Raw genomic sequence first — 18,672 nt, forward strand, 5'->3', positions numbered from 1 at the left:
TAATAAAATAGCAGAATAACAAGAGTTGGAAGGGGCCTTGGAGGTCTTCTAGTCCAACCCCCTGCTCAAGGAGGAGACCCTGTATCATTTCAGTTAAATGGCTGTCCAGTCTCTGCTTGAAAACCTCCAGTGTGGGAGCACCCAAAACTTCTGAAGACAACCCATTTCACTGGTTAATTGTCCCCACTGTCAGGAAGTTTCTCCTTAATTCCAGGTTGCTTCCCTTCTTGATTAGTTTCCATCCGTTGCTTCTTGTCCTGCTTTCAGGTGCTTTGTATCAGGCGAGACAAGGGCTATGCGTTTCAGTGAACAAGCCATTACTTTGAGGCAAAGAAAAAAAAAGTAAGATGCCAGGCAGTATTCAAGAGTTTACCCTTCTTAACTTTAGATCTGGTGAGCTCTGCATCTGATAAAAAATTGACTTCAGTCACAGTAGGGAGCTATAAATCGGAACTTCAAAAACTCTTTGGATTGCTCCGGATTCATTCCTAACTTCTATTTTTTTTTTTTATGAAGGATGGAAATGGAGTGGTACGTGGCTACTATTTATCAGTATTTCTTGAGCTCTCAGCTGGATTGCCAGAAACATCCAAGTAAGAACTAATGCAAGCATCTGATAGTATCTATTGCATGCATTACATGAAATGAATCCTGTTCTGTGTTTATTATTTATTAAACAAATGTATATAGCCAATTCTCACATACGTTACTCTGAGCAGCTTACAAAATTTTAAAAAATCCACCATAAAAACCATTAAAAAACCCCTTTATCTACCCTCCATGGCAGTAACACTACCATGAAATCAGTCATTTAATCAGCTCCGTCTCCATTCGTGCTCCCCAGGCCCTCAAAGCAACAAGGTGGGGGCCAACCGTACCTGGGGGGGGGATGATTTTCCACAAAGAAGGGACCATCAACAAAAGGTCCTACCAGATGACAATCCCTAATTAATGTTGTGTTAATGTAAGTGGAGGTACAGTTATGTTTCTTTACTCTCTTGAGTTTGCCTTTTATAAATCTAACTTGCTAAACTCCAGCATCTGGCTAGGAATTAGAAGAGAAAATGGAAAGATGGCGGTCACATTTCAACTATTCTTCTAGAGCAGGGGTGTCAAACTGCACCCAGCCCATTGCCTGCAATGGGGAAAAAGTTCCGATACGTCGCGAGTTTCACAGAGAGTGAAAAACTGATCTTTCCATGCGGCACTTTCACAACACAACATTTGCAGGACCACAGGTTCGATCCGTTATCAGCCCAGCCAATCCAATCAAACAAGGAGAATCTGCTATTGATGCTCCATTTTGGGGAGTTCTGGGAGCTTAAGTGAAGAGATACTGTTTTTCTGCCGATGCCATAGAGCAGCGTTCCAGTTGAGATCAGGCTAACCACCTCCTTGTTGGCCTTCCAGCAGCCTTAGGCTCGCAATGTTCTTGAGAGACTTCAAATTTTATCAAGCCATCTTTCTGTTCCCTTTTTATTGCTTATCGCTTTCTTGCTGGCATGATATTTTACTATTTTATTATTAGGTTTGTTTGTTTTCTACTATATGTAAGCCTGTTGTGATTCAGGGTCAGCCTGTGGGTTCGGCAGTTGGGTCGGACGACTCAGAGGAGGAGGAGGAGGGGGGGTGTTGAAGAGCTTGCTGAGGGGGTTGGACAGCTTGATGAGAGCCCTCAGCCAGGCCCCTCCCACCTGGTCACGATGGAGACCCAGCTGTGTGAGCCTGACAGCGTGGATGAAGATGACCCACAGCTGGCCTTGTTCAAGGACGCCCGATGCAGGAGGCAGTCAATCAGGAGTAAACAGAGGAAGGCAATGGGGCTCCTCGGAAGGAGGCAGAGAGAAACCACGCCCTGAACTGTATATAAGGGGGAATGTGTGGGAGGGCTGGTTTGCTGAAGGCAACCGCTTGAAAAGCTCCTGTTTCTTGGTTTGTGTCTTGTTCTATTTGTTTTTGAAACAATAAATTTGGCAGGCGTAATTCCAGCCTCTTGCCTTCTTGTAAAAGGGGTTGTCCCTGCTTTTTCTGCAGGGCCGGTAGCAGGCTGGTACAGAACAAAGCCACAAGAATCCCTGGATTGCAGTGGGGTAGAAAGGTGAACAATAAATAAACACTGAAGAATAGATTTTTAGTTACATGAAAATATGGAAATTGAAATCACCTTCCAGATTAGAAAGGGTTCTGTGAAATGTGAAATTGTTATTAAATTTCATAATACGGTAAATAAATAAAACTGTTACTAGAAGTTTTGAAACTTCTGGCTTTATCCTTTAGCTTTGCCTATTGTGTATTGCACCAGATTTTCTGAAACTGTGTGACTGTTAATTGCTGCCAGTTTAAAGGGAAAGCGGTGCGTGTTGTGTAAATAGTTTAGTTTGCTTTTACCAAGCAGGATATTGTGCTGAACTTGAGGTAGAGAGATATCTTAACTTTGGCAGGGAACAGAAGTCCAGCTGAGAAATTTGCCTGGCTTCCATGCATAAAAGAGGATTTTTTTCCCCTCCTAAAATGGTCATAACATCTAAAATAAAATCATGCATTGGACCTGAATGCATCTTTCCATAAGTCTAAACCAAAATCCTGGTCCTTAGATTTATTTTTGTGAAATTTAGTTTTTATCCTGATTGCTTCAATTTTTCAGGATAGGGTACAACTGTCAGTGAATACTTTTAAGTCTTTCAGATAAGTTTCTAAGGTTGGTTATGTACTTATTAAGGGACGCGGTGGCTCAGTGGGTTAGGACACTGAGCTTGTCGATCAGAAGGTCGGCAGTTTGGCGGGTCGAATCCCGAGTGCCGCATAACAGAGTGAGCGCCTGTTACTCGTCCCAGCTTCTGCCAACCTAGCAGTTCGAAAGCACGTAAAAATGCAAGTAGAAAAATAGGGACCACTACGGTGGGAAGGTAACAGCGTTCCGTGCGCCTCTGGCGTCTAGTCATGCCGGCCACGTGACCACAGAGACGTCCTCGGACAAGCGCTGGCTCTTCGGCTTTGAAACGGAGATGAGCACCGGCCCCTAGAGTCGGAAACGACTAGCACGCATGTGCGGGGGAACCTTTACCTTTTTATGTACTTATTTGTCTCTTCTCATTTTAAACCATTTGGTGGCATTTTAATGCCAAGGCACCACACCATCTGCAGTGCCCTTGGCATTTCATGCACAGTCTTGCGTGGGATGGCCAGAACCAAACCTGCATGTTTTATTTTTCATTCATTTTTCTCTTTTTTTTTTGCTCTGCTTTGCACCACAGTAGTACCTTTAATGTATTTTTCTAATCAGAGGTCTTGTATATCTTTTAAATGGTCCATAAAAATATTAATTTGGGATATGCATCCTTGAAAACATTAATGTATACCAATATCTTGTACATTTTCTAGGTGAAGTGGGACATTGGGTTATTTTGCATGAGTCCAGTGAAAACAAATCCACTGATTTTTATTCACTGCATTTTTTTGATCAAGAGGGTCTCCATCAATCGTTACCTAAAATTTTGGAAAATGTGTGTTTTGCAGCCTTGAACTTTCTCATATCCTTGACTTTTGACTAATCTCCCCCCCCCAGTATTTTGTACAAACTACTGCATGTAAGACAAGCTCTCCTGTCTCCTAAAGTGCAAAAAATATGGCTTCTGATATCTTTTTAAAATATTTGAGGTTACATTTAACTAACTTCATTAACCAGTTAGTTTCTGCTTACTATATACTGTAGGGTCCTTGGTGTTCTCGGAGTTTGAAATCCTGACCTGCAAATATTCTTTTCTATATTTTATCCCATTATGAACTTGCAACTCTTGTACAAAATGTGCAAACATTTAAAACATTTGCAGTTTAATTGAAATAAAAAAATATAAGCCTAGTTAAAAAAAACTAGCAATATCTAACCTAATGCCAAAAATAACATAAATAGGAAACCAAAAAAAATGTTGGACTAGGTAAGTATCTCTGGAATGCTGTTTTGCAAAGTTCAGTTTTTTAATAACCTTCTGACAGCCATCAAGACCAGGTACTAGTTTGATCTACATAGGCAGAATGTTTTGGCGCACCAGCATGTCCTCGGAGAAGCAGCACGTACTACCTCTGGATTAAATTTCCACCTGTGTAATTCAGTTCTTCGGCACCATTCGGTATTATTTTCTTCTTATTTTCCTTACTAAATCTTGTTATACATACCCAAATTGATTTCCCGGGAGACGATACGTTGTTGTTAGCTGCGAAGTCGTGTCTGACCCATCGCGACCCCATGGACAACATTCCTCCAGGCCTTCCTGTCCTCTACCATCTTCTGGAGTCCATTTAAGCTCACGCCTCCTGCTTCAGTGACTCCATCCAGCCACCTCATTCTCTGTCGTCTACTTCTTCTCTTGCCCTCCACCTTTCCCAGCATTAGGCTCTTCTCCAGTGAGTCCTTCCTTCTCATTAGGTGGCCAAAGGATTTGAGTTTCAGCTTCAGGATCTGGCCTTCTAAAGAGCAGTCGGGGTTGATCTCCTCTAGGACTGACCGGTTTGATCGCCTTGCAGTCCAAGGGACTCGCAGGAGTCTTCTCCAGCACCACAGTTCAAAGGCCTCAATTCTTTGGCGCTCAGCCTTTCTTACGGTCCAACTTTCACTGCCATACATTGCAACTGGGAAGACCATATGGGAATGCACAGGTATAATGTGTGAAGATTAAAATATTTACTGTGTCCTCCCTCCTTCCTTCCTTCCTTCCTTCCTTCCTTCCTTCCTTCCTTCCTTCCTTCCTTCCTTCCTTCCCTTCCCTTCCCTTCCCTTCCCTTCCCTTCCCTTCCCTTCCCTTCCCTTCCCTTCCAGATATGAATACCGTGTTGAGATGGTCCACCAATCTACTAATGATCCTGCAAAAAACATCATCAGAGAATTTGCATCTGATTTTGAAGTTGGGGAATGCTGGGGTTACAACAGGTTTTTTCGACTGGATCTGCTTGCCAATGAAGGCTATTTGAACAGGCAGAACGACACAGTCATATTACGGTAAGAAAGATGAAAGGGCATCGTAGTTGGGCTTCATGGCATTAGGGGCTCTTAAATGTTTTTCTTGTGAAAGTACATTGTATAGGGTTCAAAAATAAGAGGGGATCTTTTCATTGGTAGCCCTTCTCTGGAATATTGTCAATAGTGTGGCTGTTTGAGACAGTCTTTAGTATTTTTTCTGTGCCAGATACATTTTTTTTTCCTTTTGGGCATTTTAATCTTTTATTGCTCCTTTTTATTGTTTCCCTGTTACATATTTTAATTATAGTGTTTCAACGTATACTTTGGTTGTTTTAGAACTTTGGGCATTTTTAATTCATTATAAGCCATCCTGGGAAAATCTGTTTTTTAAGAATGACGTATAAATGTTAAAATAAATGCCAACGACTAATTGTGGTTGGTGGACCCTAAGCAAAATTAGATAATTACTTAAATCTCTTAACAGATTTCTTATTGGGAGCTAGCATTTATTGTTAAAAGGAAATACATTTTTTCCCAATCCCACTTGAGAAGAAGCCAAATAAACAGGCATCAAACAAAGGGTGACATTTTAGTATTAGCCAGTTTAATTAACTGAATGCAGATTAAAGCCTTAATCCCTTGGAGTAAATGAGATAGTGTAAGATAACACAACCCTTCTAATAACGCCGTCCTGTTTGGACTGGGGTAACATATACACCCTGGAGGAGCTTGGAGAGAATCCAGCTGCTGAAATGACTTGCATTTTCTTGAGGGAGCTTAGTGAAACTCTTGTCATGCTTCTCCTAAAGGTTCCAGGTGCGTTCACCTACGTTCTTCCAAAAATGTCGGGATCAGTATTGGTACATTTCTCAGCTAGAAGCGGCTCAAACAAGCTACGTCCAGCAAATAAATAATCTGAAAGAGGTAAGCAGTGCTACTGCACATAGAATTTATGTATTTATTTATTTAGAATTTTCTTTTTTAAAAACATTTATATGGCCATTCATATATTTTTATATAAATTGTGTGTGTGTGTGTGTATACATTTTATATATTATATTATTATATCATATAAATATTTATTATATTTAATATAATGTACTATAATATAATTAATATATAATTATATAATTATTTTTGCATTTATATTTTATATGTACTCGACATACTGTATACCTATTTATATATTTATGAATATGTAAAACATTTGCATAGCGGCCCACCTTCTAAACCAGACATGTCAAACACAAGGCCCGGGGGCCGGATCCGGCCCGTGAAGTGGTTTCATGTGGCCCACGAAGCCACCTATACTATACCTGTGCATTTGATTTTTCCTGCCTAAATGTAGAACCTTACTTTTTTCACCATTGAATTTCATTTTGTTAGATAGTGCCCAGTGTTTGAGTCTGTCCAGATCCTCCTGTATCTTAAGCCTATCTTCTGGAGCAGACATGTCAAACACAAGGCCCGGGGGCCGGATCCGACCCGCGAAGCGGTTTCATGCGGCCCGTGAAGCCATCCTGGAAACAGTGAGGGAACGGCCCCCGCTGCCTTGGCCCTGGCCCAGAGACCCTCCTTCTGTCAGAGACCCTCAGATCTGTCCCACTCCTGCCCAGGCCCCCATAGGCACCCTTGATGCCAAAGATGTAGAGCTGGCCACGCCCACCCAGTAGGCCATACGCACTCTAGCCACGCCCACCCAGTAGGCCACACCCACCCAGGCCACACCCACTCGGCCCCCTGAGGGCAACCGCCATGCTGATGCGGCCCTCAATGAAATTGAGTTTGACACCCCTGCGAGTCTAAACCAACTCTGGATGGCTCCCAATCAAAAGCTAAATCGACATGTAAATCCTATTAAAGCCATAAAACATAAAAATGTTTAATGTTTAAAACATTAAAATACTAATCCGCGGAGAGAATTAAAGCCATGCTTATTTTCCTTTTCTTTGTTTTGTTGGCTTCCCAAGAACTTACTAACTGACATCTTCCGTTTTTCTAGTTCATTGTGCGGAAAGGTTCAAGCTAAGATATCTAGGCAGTCCTCGACTTACAACCGTTTGTTTAGGGACCTTTTGAAATTACGATGGCACTGAAATATTGACTTAACAGCCAGTCTTCACATGTACGACCGTGGCAGCGTCCCCCCACGGTCACATGATCAACATTCAAGTGCTTGGCGACCTGCGATTGACAGTTGCAGCATTCGGGGGGGGGTCACGTGATCATCGTTGGCGACCTTCCCGGGGATTCTGACAGCAAAGTCAATGCGGGGGGAAGCCAGATTCGCTTAACGACCACCTGTTTCACTTAACCACAGTGATTCACTTGACAACTGTGGCCGGAAAAAAGATCGTAAAAATGGATGCGACTCGTTTGGCAACTGCCTCCGCTGAGCCGTGGTGTCGCAGTGGTTAGAAGGCAGTACTGCAGGCTACTTCTGCCGGCTGCCTGCAGTTTGGCGGTTCGATTCTCACCGGCTCAAGGTTGACTCGGTCTTCCGTCCTTCCGAGGTCGGTAAAGTGAGGACCCAGGTTGTTGGGGGTTATATGGTGATTCTGTAAACCGCTTAGAGAAGGCTCTAAAGCACTCTAAAGCGGTATATAAGTCTTAAGTGCTATTGCTATTGCTATTAGCAATGGAAATTGTGGTGCCAATTGTGATCATAAGTTGAAGATTACCTGTATAAAAAAAACTGACGTACCTTGCTTAATATTGTCACCACAGCTTTCCCACCTGGTGCTTCCTGGATATATTTTGCCATAATTCCCAAGCAAAATGGATACTGTTTTCACTTGCATTTATTTCCTTATATTTAGAAGGTACCAGGTTGTTAAAGTCTGGCATACACCAGGGGGTGACAAAGTATTTTAGAGTAGGCCTGAGCATGCTTTTGGTACCCCCTTAATTCAGGCATGTACTTTTTTTTGGAATTGCAAGCTTTGAGGTGAGCCCAAAGAAAAAGTGCAACTTTTTAAGCAGGAGACAGCAGAACTGTTGAGCCGCATTGTGGCCTAGTGGTGAAGCCCCTCACCTTCCACTCGGAAGGTTGAGAGTTCAATCCTGAGTAGTGGCAGATGTTTCTGTCCTAGGGCGTAAAGAAAAAATATTTGCTGGGAACTCCATGTAGGCATCAGGAAGGGCATCTGGCCAGTAACTGCTCAGCTCTGGTCACACCGACTCTACCATGAGAGACAGCAGAATTTGTGTATGCGCCTTTTAAACTTCAGATCTCAAGCATTACACATATCTCATTGAATACCCATCACGGAAATTCTGATGATAGCCAGTAGATCTTCCAGTTTAAATGCTCTATTTTTAATGGGTCAGCTGTTGGAAAAATTAGGACAGCAAACAAACAGGAAAATTAGAATTAGAACATTAACCAGTGGAACAGCTTTCATCCAGTGGTTGTGGGTTTACCACCACGGGAGGTTTTTAAGAAGAGATTAGACAGCCGCTTGTCTGAAATGGTACAGGTAGTCCTTGACTTACAACCACAATTGAGCCCAAACTTTCTGTGGCTAAGTGAGACAGTTGTGAGTTTTGTCCCATTTTACAACCTTTCTTGCCACAATTGTTAGTTTAGTAACATTGTGAAGTGAATGTAACTTTCCTGTTGACTTTGCTCATCAGAAGACCACGAAAGGTGATCACATGACCCCGGGACATGGCATCCGTCATAAATTTGAGCGAGTTGCCGAGCCTCTGAACACGTGACCATGGAGCAGAGGTGTCAAACTCAATTTCATTGAGGGCCGCATCAGCACTGCGGTTGCCCTCAGGGGGCCGGGTGGGCGTGGCCTGGGGGGCGTGGCCTACTGGGTGGGTGTGGCTAGAGTGCGTATGGCCTACTGGGTGGGCGTGGCCAGCTCTCCATCGTTCGCATCAAGGGTGCCTATGGGGGCCTGGGCAGGAGTGGGACAGATCTGGGGGTCTCTGGCAGAAGGAGGGTCTCTGGGTCAGGGCCAAGGCAGCGGGGGCCGTTCCCTCACTGTTTCCAGGATGGCTTCGCGGGCCACATGAAACCACTTCGCGGGCCGGATCCGGCCCCCGGGCCTTGTGTTTGACATGTCTGCGCTAGAGTCATAAGTATGAAAAATGGGCATAAGTCATTTTTTCAGTGCCATTGTAATTTCGAATGGTCACTAAATAGACTGTTGTAAGTTGAGGATTACCTGCTCCAGCAGGAGGTTGGACTAGAAGACCTCCAAGGTCCCTTCCAACTCTGTTATTCTGTTAAAGCTCACTCATTCAGAAGCTGAATCTGGGTGACAGCTGCAATTTGTTGTATATTGTGGAGACCTAGAAGGAAGGACTCACTGGAGAAGAGCCTCATGCCGGGAAAGATGGAGGACAAGAGAAGAAGGGGACGACAGAGAATGAGGTGGCTGGATGGAGTCACTGAAGCAGTAGGCGTGAGCTTAAATGGACTCCAGAAGATGGTGGAGGACAGGAAGGCCTGGAGGAACGTTGTCCATGGGGTGGCGATGTGTCGGACACAACTTCACAATTAACAACAACAACTGTCCTCAATATTTCCTGACTGGGATTTTTTTTGCAGTTCTGTTCTCTGTTAAATGAAAGGTCCTACTACTTCTTATTAGTTATTGAGTTAGTTTGCAGGTGGTCCTTGCCTTACCACGGTTGCTTTAGTGACTGCTCAAAGTTACGATGCTGAAAAACGTGACTTATGACTGTTTTTCACCCTTACGGCTGATGCAGCATCCCTGCGGCCAGGCAATGAAAATTCAGATGCACAGCAACTGTCGTGTACCTGTGACTGTTGCACATGATCCCTTTTTGCAACCTCGAGACAAGCAAAGTCAATGGGGAAACCACTTAACAGCCGTGGAACTGACTTACCGACTGCAGGGATTCCCTTAACAACTGTGGCAAGAAAAGTCGTCAAGTGGGACACTTAACAAATTTCTCAGCCGCAGAAAGATTGAGGGCAATAGAAGAAGGGGACGAGAGAGAATGAGGTGGCTGGATGGAGTCACTGAAGCAGGAGACGTGAGCTTAAATGGACTCCAGAAGATGGTAGAGGACAGGAAGGCCTGGAGGAACGTTGTCCATGAGGTCGCGATGGGTCGGACACAACTTCGCAGCTAACAACAACACATTTTTAATCATTTCCAGAGTTCTAGAAAAATAACTTATTCAGGGTAGTCTTTACAGGGAACTCTTGTACCAGAACTCTGCTCCCAGATTAGAGCACATAAGTTTGGGTTGGGTCCTGTTCTCTCTGCTTTCAGAAAGCACATCAACACAACTTTTCTGTGTCTTTTTCTTTTTTCTTCTTTTTCTTTTAACTTGTTTAAAAAATGAAGAGGCTGGCGATTGAGCTTTCCCGGACGCAGAAGTCCCATGGCGTCTCCCCTCTGGATAGTCACCCACAAAGCGACGATGGCCTGGAAACGAGACCAAAGAAATCGGGACCAAACTCAGAGGTGCTTCTTGAGGCTGTGGCCAGCGCAGCGCCCCCCAGAGACACAAAAGAAGAAGAGGAGGAAAAAGTCCAGTATGAAGATTTTAACGTAAGTGTTCTTGCCGCCTGTTCCAGTGAATTTACTGCATCCTTGTGGTTCTGCTCAGCGAATGGAAAGTACAGGTAGTCCGCCATTCAGCCCAACCCTTCTGTTGCTAAGCAAGACGGTTGCTAGGTCCATCACAGCATCCCTTGGGTCACATGATCAAAATTGGGGTGCTTGGGCACTGGCATGTATTTTAATGATGGTTTGCAGCATTCTCTGGGTCACAGGATCGCCATTTGCAACCTTCGCTCATGAACCAGGTCAATAGAGCAGGGGGTCTTCAAACTTGGCCCTTTTATGACTTGTGGACTTCAACTCCCAGAATTCCTCAGCCAGGCACGCGTGCCTGGCTGAGGAATTCTGGGAGTTGAAGTCCACAAGTCATAAAAGGACTAAGTTTGAAGACCCCTGCAAGAGAGGAAGATGGATTTGCTTCCCCGCTGATTCACTTATTAACAACTGTATTCACTTATTAACAATTGTGGGGGTGGGGGGGAAAGGTCATACAATTAAGCACGACTATTTAACAATCACCTTGCTTAGCAACGGAAATCCTGGTCCCAGTTGTCATACGTTGAGGGACTACCTAAAGTTGTTAAAAGATTACTTACGACGTGAGAAAAGGATCGGTAATGCTACATTTCATTGCTTTTCCTTCTTTTTCCCCCGACTCTCATATCAGCAAGGGAAATACAGATAAGTCCTCGACTTACAGCCGTAATTGAGCCCAACATTTCTGTCGCTAAACGAGACATTTGTTAAGTGAATTTTGCCCCACTTTATGACCTTTCTTGCCACAGCTAAGTCAATCGCTGCAGCTGCTAAATTAGTGACGTGGTTAAAGTGAACCTCACTTCCCCCACTGACTTTGCTTGTCAGAAGGTCACAAATGGGGACCACCTGATTCCAGAACACTCCCAACTGTCCTAAATATGAGTGAGTTGCCAAGCGCCTCGGTTTTTGTCTGATGTAGCTCCTTGGTCCTGGGGAAACGTCGTTTCGTTTCACTGTGTACTGTACTGTATATTGTTGAAATGACAGTAAAGTACTACTACTACTACTACTACTACTACTACATGACCAGGGGGACGCCTTTTCACACGGACGTAAGTGAAAATCGGGTCACAGTCACTTTTTTCCCCAGTGCCGTTGTGACTTTGAAGAGTCACTAAATGAACTGTTGAAAGTCAGGGACTCGCTGTAATCCATCTCTCTGGCTTTTATCAACAGAGGGTTTGAGGCGTACGCATGGAAGCTCCCGTGCTCCTGATTTTTCAGAGTCATGCTTTTCCTTCTAATCAGCTGTTTGTGTAAGGTCCCACCCCAATCCACGTCTTAGGAAAGAAGAACTCTTGGAGACGGGATTGTCCGGAAAGGAACTTTTACTAAAACATAACTGTCAGTGGGAAATCTAGACAGGATCTGAAAACTGTGTTACAGCTTGGTACTTTTAAAGTGTCCCCAAGTGAAACCCCCCTCCCCTCAGTCCATTTGGTCAGTCCCGGATCAATTAAGGTTCAGGTGTCAAAACCTTCCAAGGGAAGAGGGATCTTCCATGCCTTTAGGACATTTCCTTCCTCCCTTTCAGATTCTAATCGGAGATACAAACCAGATCTCTTCCCCCCCCTCCCTTTCTTTGTTCTTCTCAGTTCAAAGGTTCTTCCCCTGGTCTAATGACGGCCTCCAGGCAGGCTGAAATAAACACCCTTGCCACAAATGGATAAGGATAGCCAATTAACATCTTCTCTTCTCCTCCTTGGGAATGGCAGAATCCAGTGAGGGATGTAAGATTTTAGAACTGTACAGATAGGGATTTATGAATGGGATACAAATGGATTCTGACAGTTTGTGAGAATCGCTCTGCTCCCTTTGCCACCGTTAACTCGAAAGTAAGCCGTCCAAGTTCCAAACTCCGCTCTGAATTGCAGCACGAACTCTCCGACGGGGATTTGGACGTCGACTTCGTCGGGCAAGAGGAGGCGAACCATTTGGACGGCAGCAGCTCCTCCGTGAGCTCAACAGCCACCAGCAACACAGAGGAAAACGACATAGACGAAGAGACCATGTAAGTCACGGCAGGGATTTCCTTTCCTGCATCTGTTGACACGTGATCCCCTTCTCACGTCCCCGAGTGGCGGTGGTGGTGGGAAAAATATCCCCAGCCCTTCAACGATATTCCAAAAATGTCACCGGGAAGGCTTAATGTTCCAATATAAGCCTAAAGCCGAGATTTTTCACATCCACTCAACTCGGTGATACTTCCTGTGCGTAGGATTAGACTGCCACTAATCCATATATTTAAGCTGCGTTGGGAAGTACTTTCATTGTAAACCCGACAATCAGATTGGAAGGCTGGAGATGTTTTACAGATAAATACATAGGATTTAACGGATGAAAAGGACCTTCTAAATAAGGGATGGATGAGTATTCCCTCCAAAAATTGGTCTTAACTCTCGGAATAACAGAGTTAGAAGGGACGTGTGGAGGTCTTCTAGTCCAACCCCCTGCTCCAGCAGGAGACCCTAAACCAAGGGTAGGCAACCTCGGCTCTTTTATGACTCATGGACTTCAACTCCCAGAATTCCTGAGTCAGCTATGCTGACTCAGGAATTCTGGGAGTTGAAGTCCATGAGTCATAAAAGAGCCGAGGTTGCCGACCCCTTCCCTATACCATTTCAGATAAGTGGCCATCCACTCTTTTCTTAAAAACCTCCAGTGCTGGAGCACCCACAATTCAATGGAGGCAAGTCGTCATACCTCTAGTGGTGGCAGCAGGGGTGATGGCATGGGAGGCCAAGGGTGCCTCGGCTCTAGAGCAGAGGTCCTCAATCTTTTTGGCACCAGGGACCGGTTTCCAGAAAAGACAATTTTTCCACAGACATGGGGGGGAGAGGGGGAGATGGTTTCACACGCTACCTAGATCCCATGCACGGACAGATGTAGCTTCGCTCACTCCCACAGCCCAGTTCCTAACAGGCCGCAGACTGGTACCGGTCTACAGCCTGGGGATTGGGGACCCCTGCTCTTGAGGGGTCAAACTTTAGTTGAACTATTTTTGTCTCCTCTGAGAGTTTCTCTCTCTCTTTTTTTGTTGAATTTTTGTTGAAGTGCATACAGGTCGCCCTCGACTTCCAATCGTTATTACAAGGGCATTGAAAAAAGTGACATTGTAACATTCCCACAGTCAGACAGTCAAAATTCGGGCACTTGGCAACTGGAATGTATTTATGACCGTTGCCCTGTCCAGTGGTCGTATGATCACTTTCTTACCTGCCAGGTGGCTTCTGCCAAGCAGAGTCAATGGGGGAAACCAGACCCACTTAACAACGGCAGTGATTCGCTTAACGGCTGTGGCAAAAAAAACACATGTAAAATGGGGCACACAACTCGCTTAACTGCCTCGCTTAGCCATGGAAATTTGGGGCTCAATTGTGGTCATAAGTCGAGAACTATCTGTATTCTAAAAGGAGATCTCGGATCATCTAATCTAACTAACCTGACTTCAGATATAAAAATCCACCACTTTAGGAGCACCTTAAGCAGCTCTCTGGTTTCTGTACTTTGTCATGTTTTACGAACATAAAGCCTTCGTAAAACGCCCCAACACCTAGCAGCAGACTCCTCACCACGAATATGGACAAGCTGCTGGTCATTCAGTGTTAGTCCAATAATGCAAAGAGCTTTCTCATTGTTTCGTTTAAAGTCGTCTATCTTCTTTGCATCCTCTTCATTATTTGCATCCCAAGCAGTAGTATCTGGTGGGTTATTTACAACAGTCCATAGTCCTTCCTTGTGCAAAAGCAAGCAGCATTTCGTGGACCAGGAAACATAGTTTGTCCCATCCAACCGGGTTATCCAGGAGATGCCTGACCAGTTCTTGTGCCATTTTACACCAAATAGCTAACACAAACTCAGCTCTGAAATGGTGCAGTTGATTCCATTACCGCAGGTCGCCGTTTCTACTTGGTGTTGCAGTTGTCCCGAGGTGCAGACAATCTCAGGATTTTATCCTACTGTAGGGAAATTGTAATTTCTGTGCAGTTCGGAATTCCTCAAACTGTATTTGTGGAATAAACGTTTTCTCAAAACCTGAAGCTTAGCAGGAACTTTGTGACCTTCCTTTGCCCTCAAGGTCCGGAGAGAACGATGTGGAATACACTCACAACATGGAACTGGAGGAAGGAGACCTTGTAGAAGAAGCTACATCTTCCCCAGCAGGTGCCTCAGGTATATGTAGAACAGGGGTATCAAACTCAATTTCATTGAGGGCCGCATCAGCATGGCGGTTGCCCTCAGGGGGCCGGGTGGGTGTGGCCTGGGTGGGCACGGCCTACTGGGTGGGCGTGGCTAGAGTGCGTATGGCCTACTGGGTGGGCGTGGCCAGCTCTACATCGTTGGCATCAAGGGTGCCTATGGGGGCCTGGGCAGGAGTGGGACAGATCTGAGGGTCTCTGGCAGGAGGAGGGTCTCTGGGCCAGGGCCAAGGCAGTGGGGGCCGTTCCCTCACTGTTTCCAGGATGGCTTCGCGGGCCGCATGAAACCACTTCGCGGGCCGGATCTGCCCCCCGGGCCTTGTGTTTGACATGTCTGCTTTTTATAATGGCGTTTTGATGTAAAGCTTCCTTTCTCCACCTGAAAAGCCACGTGGAGCTGGGGATTCTGTAGGATTTTCTGTTTTGGGAACTGCTGCATCACATATCGTGTGTAGAGATTATTTAATGTAGGGCAGTCGTCCCATTAGCTCAAATTCAAAGGAGGCTTGCAGCTGGGATTAAAAAATTAAAAAAGCACATCGGTATAATACGAGCTGTGAGATTACGTTTGGGGAAAAGGCTATGAGGGAAAGTTGAGCTTTTGAGAGGTTTGCCATACTGAAGGGAAAAGACCGTTCCTGGGCATTTGTGTCTTTTTTTAACGTAGGCAACTTTAATGCCTTCTTTTAAAACTTCTAATGTTCTTCTGTTTTACATTGCTTAGATCAGGGCTTTTCAACCTTTTCGCCCACTGTGCCACTTTTACGATATGGCAACATCCGAGTACCACCAGTCGCCTAGCAAGGGGTCAAAAACTTGATGACCAAAAAAAAAAAAGGAAAAAAGTGCTGAAGTACAGGTAGTCCTTGACTTACAACAGTTCGCTTAGTGACTGTTCGAAGTTACAATGGCACTGAAAAAAGTGCCCCTCAAGCCACAGCCGAGCAAGACACCTGCCTGCCCACCCGGCGATGTTCTTCCTTCTGTCCGAGGTTTTCATTGTTGTGAGCATTTCTGTTGAGGATTGGAAGCGGGGGTGGAGTGGATTGTGGGAGGGTGTTTGGTTTTTATTTTCCCCCCCCCCCATCTGCTTGGTGGTTGCAGCAGGTTTTGGTCACTTCACATGACCCTGGGACACTGTGACCGTCATAAATATGAATCGGTTGCCAAGCATCTGAATGTAAATCACAAGACCCTGGAGATGCTGCAACATTCCAGCTGATTGGTGCTTCTTCTGGGCTCAGCAAAAGCACCAGGATCAGCACCGAGCTCCATCTGGATCCTGGCGCTGTTCCTGGCACTTCCGCTGAGCCCTGACAGCCCTGCAGCTCCAGCCGTCTCTCGCTCAGGCTTGTGCGGTGCTGCCACTGGTTCAGCCCCTCCCCCGGTACTACTTTTCTAGGATGGTCGTGTACCACCTGCCAGGTGCCAATGTACCACAGGTGGTACCCGTACCACTGGTTGAAAAGCCCTGGCTTAGATAGTAGATACAGAAGAATTAAAATACATCTGTCTTTTGCATTGTTGATTTGAATGTAATTCAGAAACAGATTCTTCATACAGGTGGTCTTTGACTTCCGACCACAATTGAGCCCCAAATTCATGTTGCTAAGTGAGAAATTTGTTAAGTGAATTTTGCCCCGTTTTACAACCTTTTTGCCACAGTTGTTAAGTGAATCCCTGCAGTTGTTACGTTAGTAACCCAGTTGTTAAGTGAATCTGGCTTCCCCCATTGACTTAGCTTGTCAGAAGGTCGCAAAAGGGGATCGCGTAACCCCAGGACACTTGCAACCGTCATAAATATGGGTCAGTTGTCAAGCATCCGAATGTAAATCACATGACCATAGGGATGCTGCAAGAGTCATAAGTATGAAAAATGGTTGTAAGTCTCTCTTTTTCAGTGCCATTGTAACTTTGAATGGGCACTAAACGAATTGCTGTAAGTCGAGGAGTACCTGTATTTGATGAGATTTTTTTTTAATAATTGGAAAAGTGTTGTTTTTAAACAAGCACTGCGAGGCTAGTAAAATTATGCTGAAAATGTGGATATCTGGGACAGATTTGCCAGGTATATTATGGGCAGTAAGGAACAGCATCCGTATTTTCATATTACAGTTATGTTTATAACTGTCAAAGTCCTATTGTGACTTAGATAACAATCACTGGTATATGGCAGGCAAATTATACCTTTGACAGAATTTCTTCCCAGCCGAGAAATTAATTTGTATTTAGCTGATTAATACCACCTACTTTACAACAGCAGAAACGGAGACATGATGTCTCTCAGCAAAATGACTGAATGCATTATTTAGGGTTTTTCCCCCTCCTTTTTAAATGTTTGATGTTGCTGAAATCCTCAGTTGACAGTCTCTGTAGCCCACTCTTTTCAAAGGATCTCTCATTCTGTTCCTTTCTTGTTCTTAATCACCTGTTTTTAAGGAGCTTTAAAATGGGAGTTTGACTTCCCAGTTAAATTAATCCCTTATTAAATTAATTTTAGACTACCCAACTTTCCTTCTTCCTTTTTAAAGAGAGCTCATAATAGGACAATCAAGACACCTAACTAACAATTTAAATAGTTTCATGAACAATAACACTTTTATTGTTTTAAGTGTTTTTAATGATTGTTGGCCTGTGGTTGATTTTGTATTGGTTCTGAGTTTTTTTAACTTTGTTCCTGGATCCTCCTCATTCCTTCATACCTGCAGTTCCATTTCTTAACATTGTTTAATAACAAAATAACAGAGTTGGAAAGGACCTGGGAGGTCATCTAGTCCAACCCCCCCTGCTCAGGCAGGAAACCCTATACCATTTCAGATAAATGGTTGTCCAGTCTCTTCTTAAAAACTTCCAGTGTTGGAGCACCCACAACTTCGGCAGACAAGATGGTTTGATCGTTTGGTTTCAACTATTCGCTGATTGATATAGATTTCTTTATATCTTTATTTTTTAAAAAAATGATTAAATCTGTCATGCATCAACAGGGAAAGGGTTCGTGTCTCTTCATTCTTGTGATGGCACATATTTAGCACCATTTGGAGATCTATCCATATCTAGCATCCCTGTTTTGGATTGCTAGAAAATCCAAGAAAAACAATCTTTCTATATGTTTCATTGCTGGGTATATAGATTCTACTTCCTTTCCTTAAGTTTCTAAATGTATAAAGAAACAAATATTCTCTATCCTGCGTTTCTTTTTTTTTTTATTGAAAAGTTTTAACATACATTTTCTCTTTAACAGTCCCCCCTCCCCCTCCCCCCCCCCCCGACTTCCCAGAGCTAAGTACAAGGTATAAAAACAAAAAAAAAACAATCTTAAACATCCATATGCTAACAACCATAAACTCTAAAATCTATCACTCTCTGGCTCATATAGGATAATACAAACACTATTAATATTAATTATATATAGAGAAAACAAGAAAAAAAAAGAAAAAAAAAGGAAGACTTATTCAAATGCTACATGAAACTTTTTAGTCCTATACTTGTTCTGGATATACTCAATCCATTTTCTCCATTCCATAATATAACGTTCTTGCGAGTGATCTTTCAAATAAGCCGAAATCTTTGCCATCTCTGCCAGGTCAGAAACCTTTAAAGTCCATTCTTCTATGGTCGGCAGTTCCTCTTTCTTCCAATACTGACCTATTAAGAGTCTTGCTGCCGTAATTAAATTCAACATCAGCTTAGTGTCCACAACCGTAGCATCTGTAATTATTCCCAACAAGAAAAGTTGCGGACAAAACTTTATCCTTTGCTTGAAAATCTTCTGCATATTCCACCAAATTTTAATCCAGAAGGCCTTAACCTTTTTGCAAGTCCACCATACGTGAAAATATGTTGCATCTTCATCACCACACCTCCAACATTTTGGCTGATAATTCGGATACATACTTGCAAGCTTTTTAGGATCTAGATGCCATCTATA

At 44.0% G+C, this 18,672-nt stretch overlaps 1 protein-coding gene across 8 annotated transcripts in view; it reads left to right on the top strand.

The window, feature by feature from the left end:
- The window catches only part of TRIM37 (tripartite motif containing 37), a 66,484-nt gene that overhangs the window by 24,083 nt on the left and 23,729 nt on the right, over positions 1-18,672 (top strand). For 6 of the 8 annotated variants that reach the window (XR_014028784.1, XM_081346682.1, XM_081346684.1 and 3 more), the window contains 6 exons: positions 517-593; positions 4,814-4,993; positions 5,764-5,878; positions 10,288-10,494; positions 12,420-12,556; positions 14,624-14,718. Coding sequence is in view for 7 of the 8 variants with exons in the window: in XM_081346682.1 (XP_081202808.1) it covers positions 517-593; positions 4,814-4,993; positions 5,764-5,878; positions 10,288-10,494; positions 12,420-12,556; positions 14,624-14,718 (811 nt within the window). In the remaining variant the exon portion in view is untranslated. The remainder of the gene's footprint in view (positions 1-516; positions 594-4,813; positions 4,994-5,763; positions 5,879-10,287; positions 10,495-12,419; positions 12,557-14,623; positions 14,719-18,672) is intronic. The other 2 variants (XM_081346685.1, XM_081346683.1) reach the window with 1 other exon arrangement.

Source organism: Vipera berus, assembly GCF_964194415.1.
Source record: "Vipera berus genome assembly, chromosome: 1".
Lineage (NCBI taxonomy): Eukaryota > Metazoa > Chordata > Lepidosauria > Squamata > Viperidae > Vipera > Vipera berus.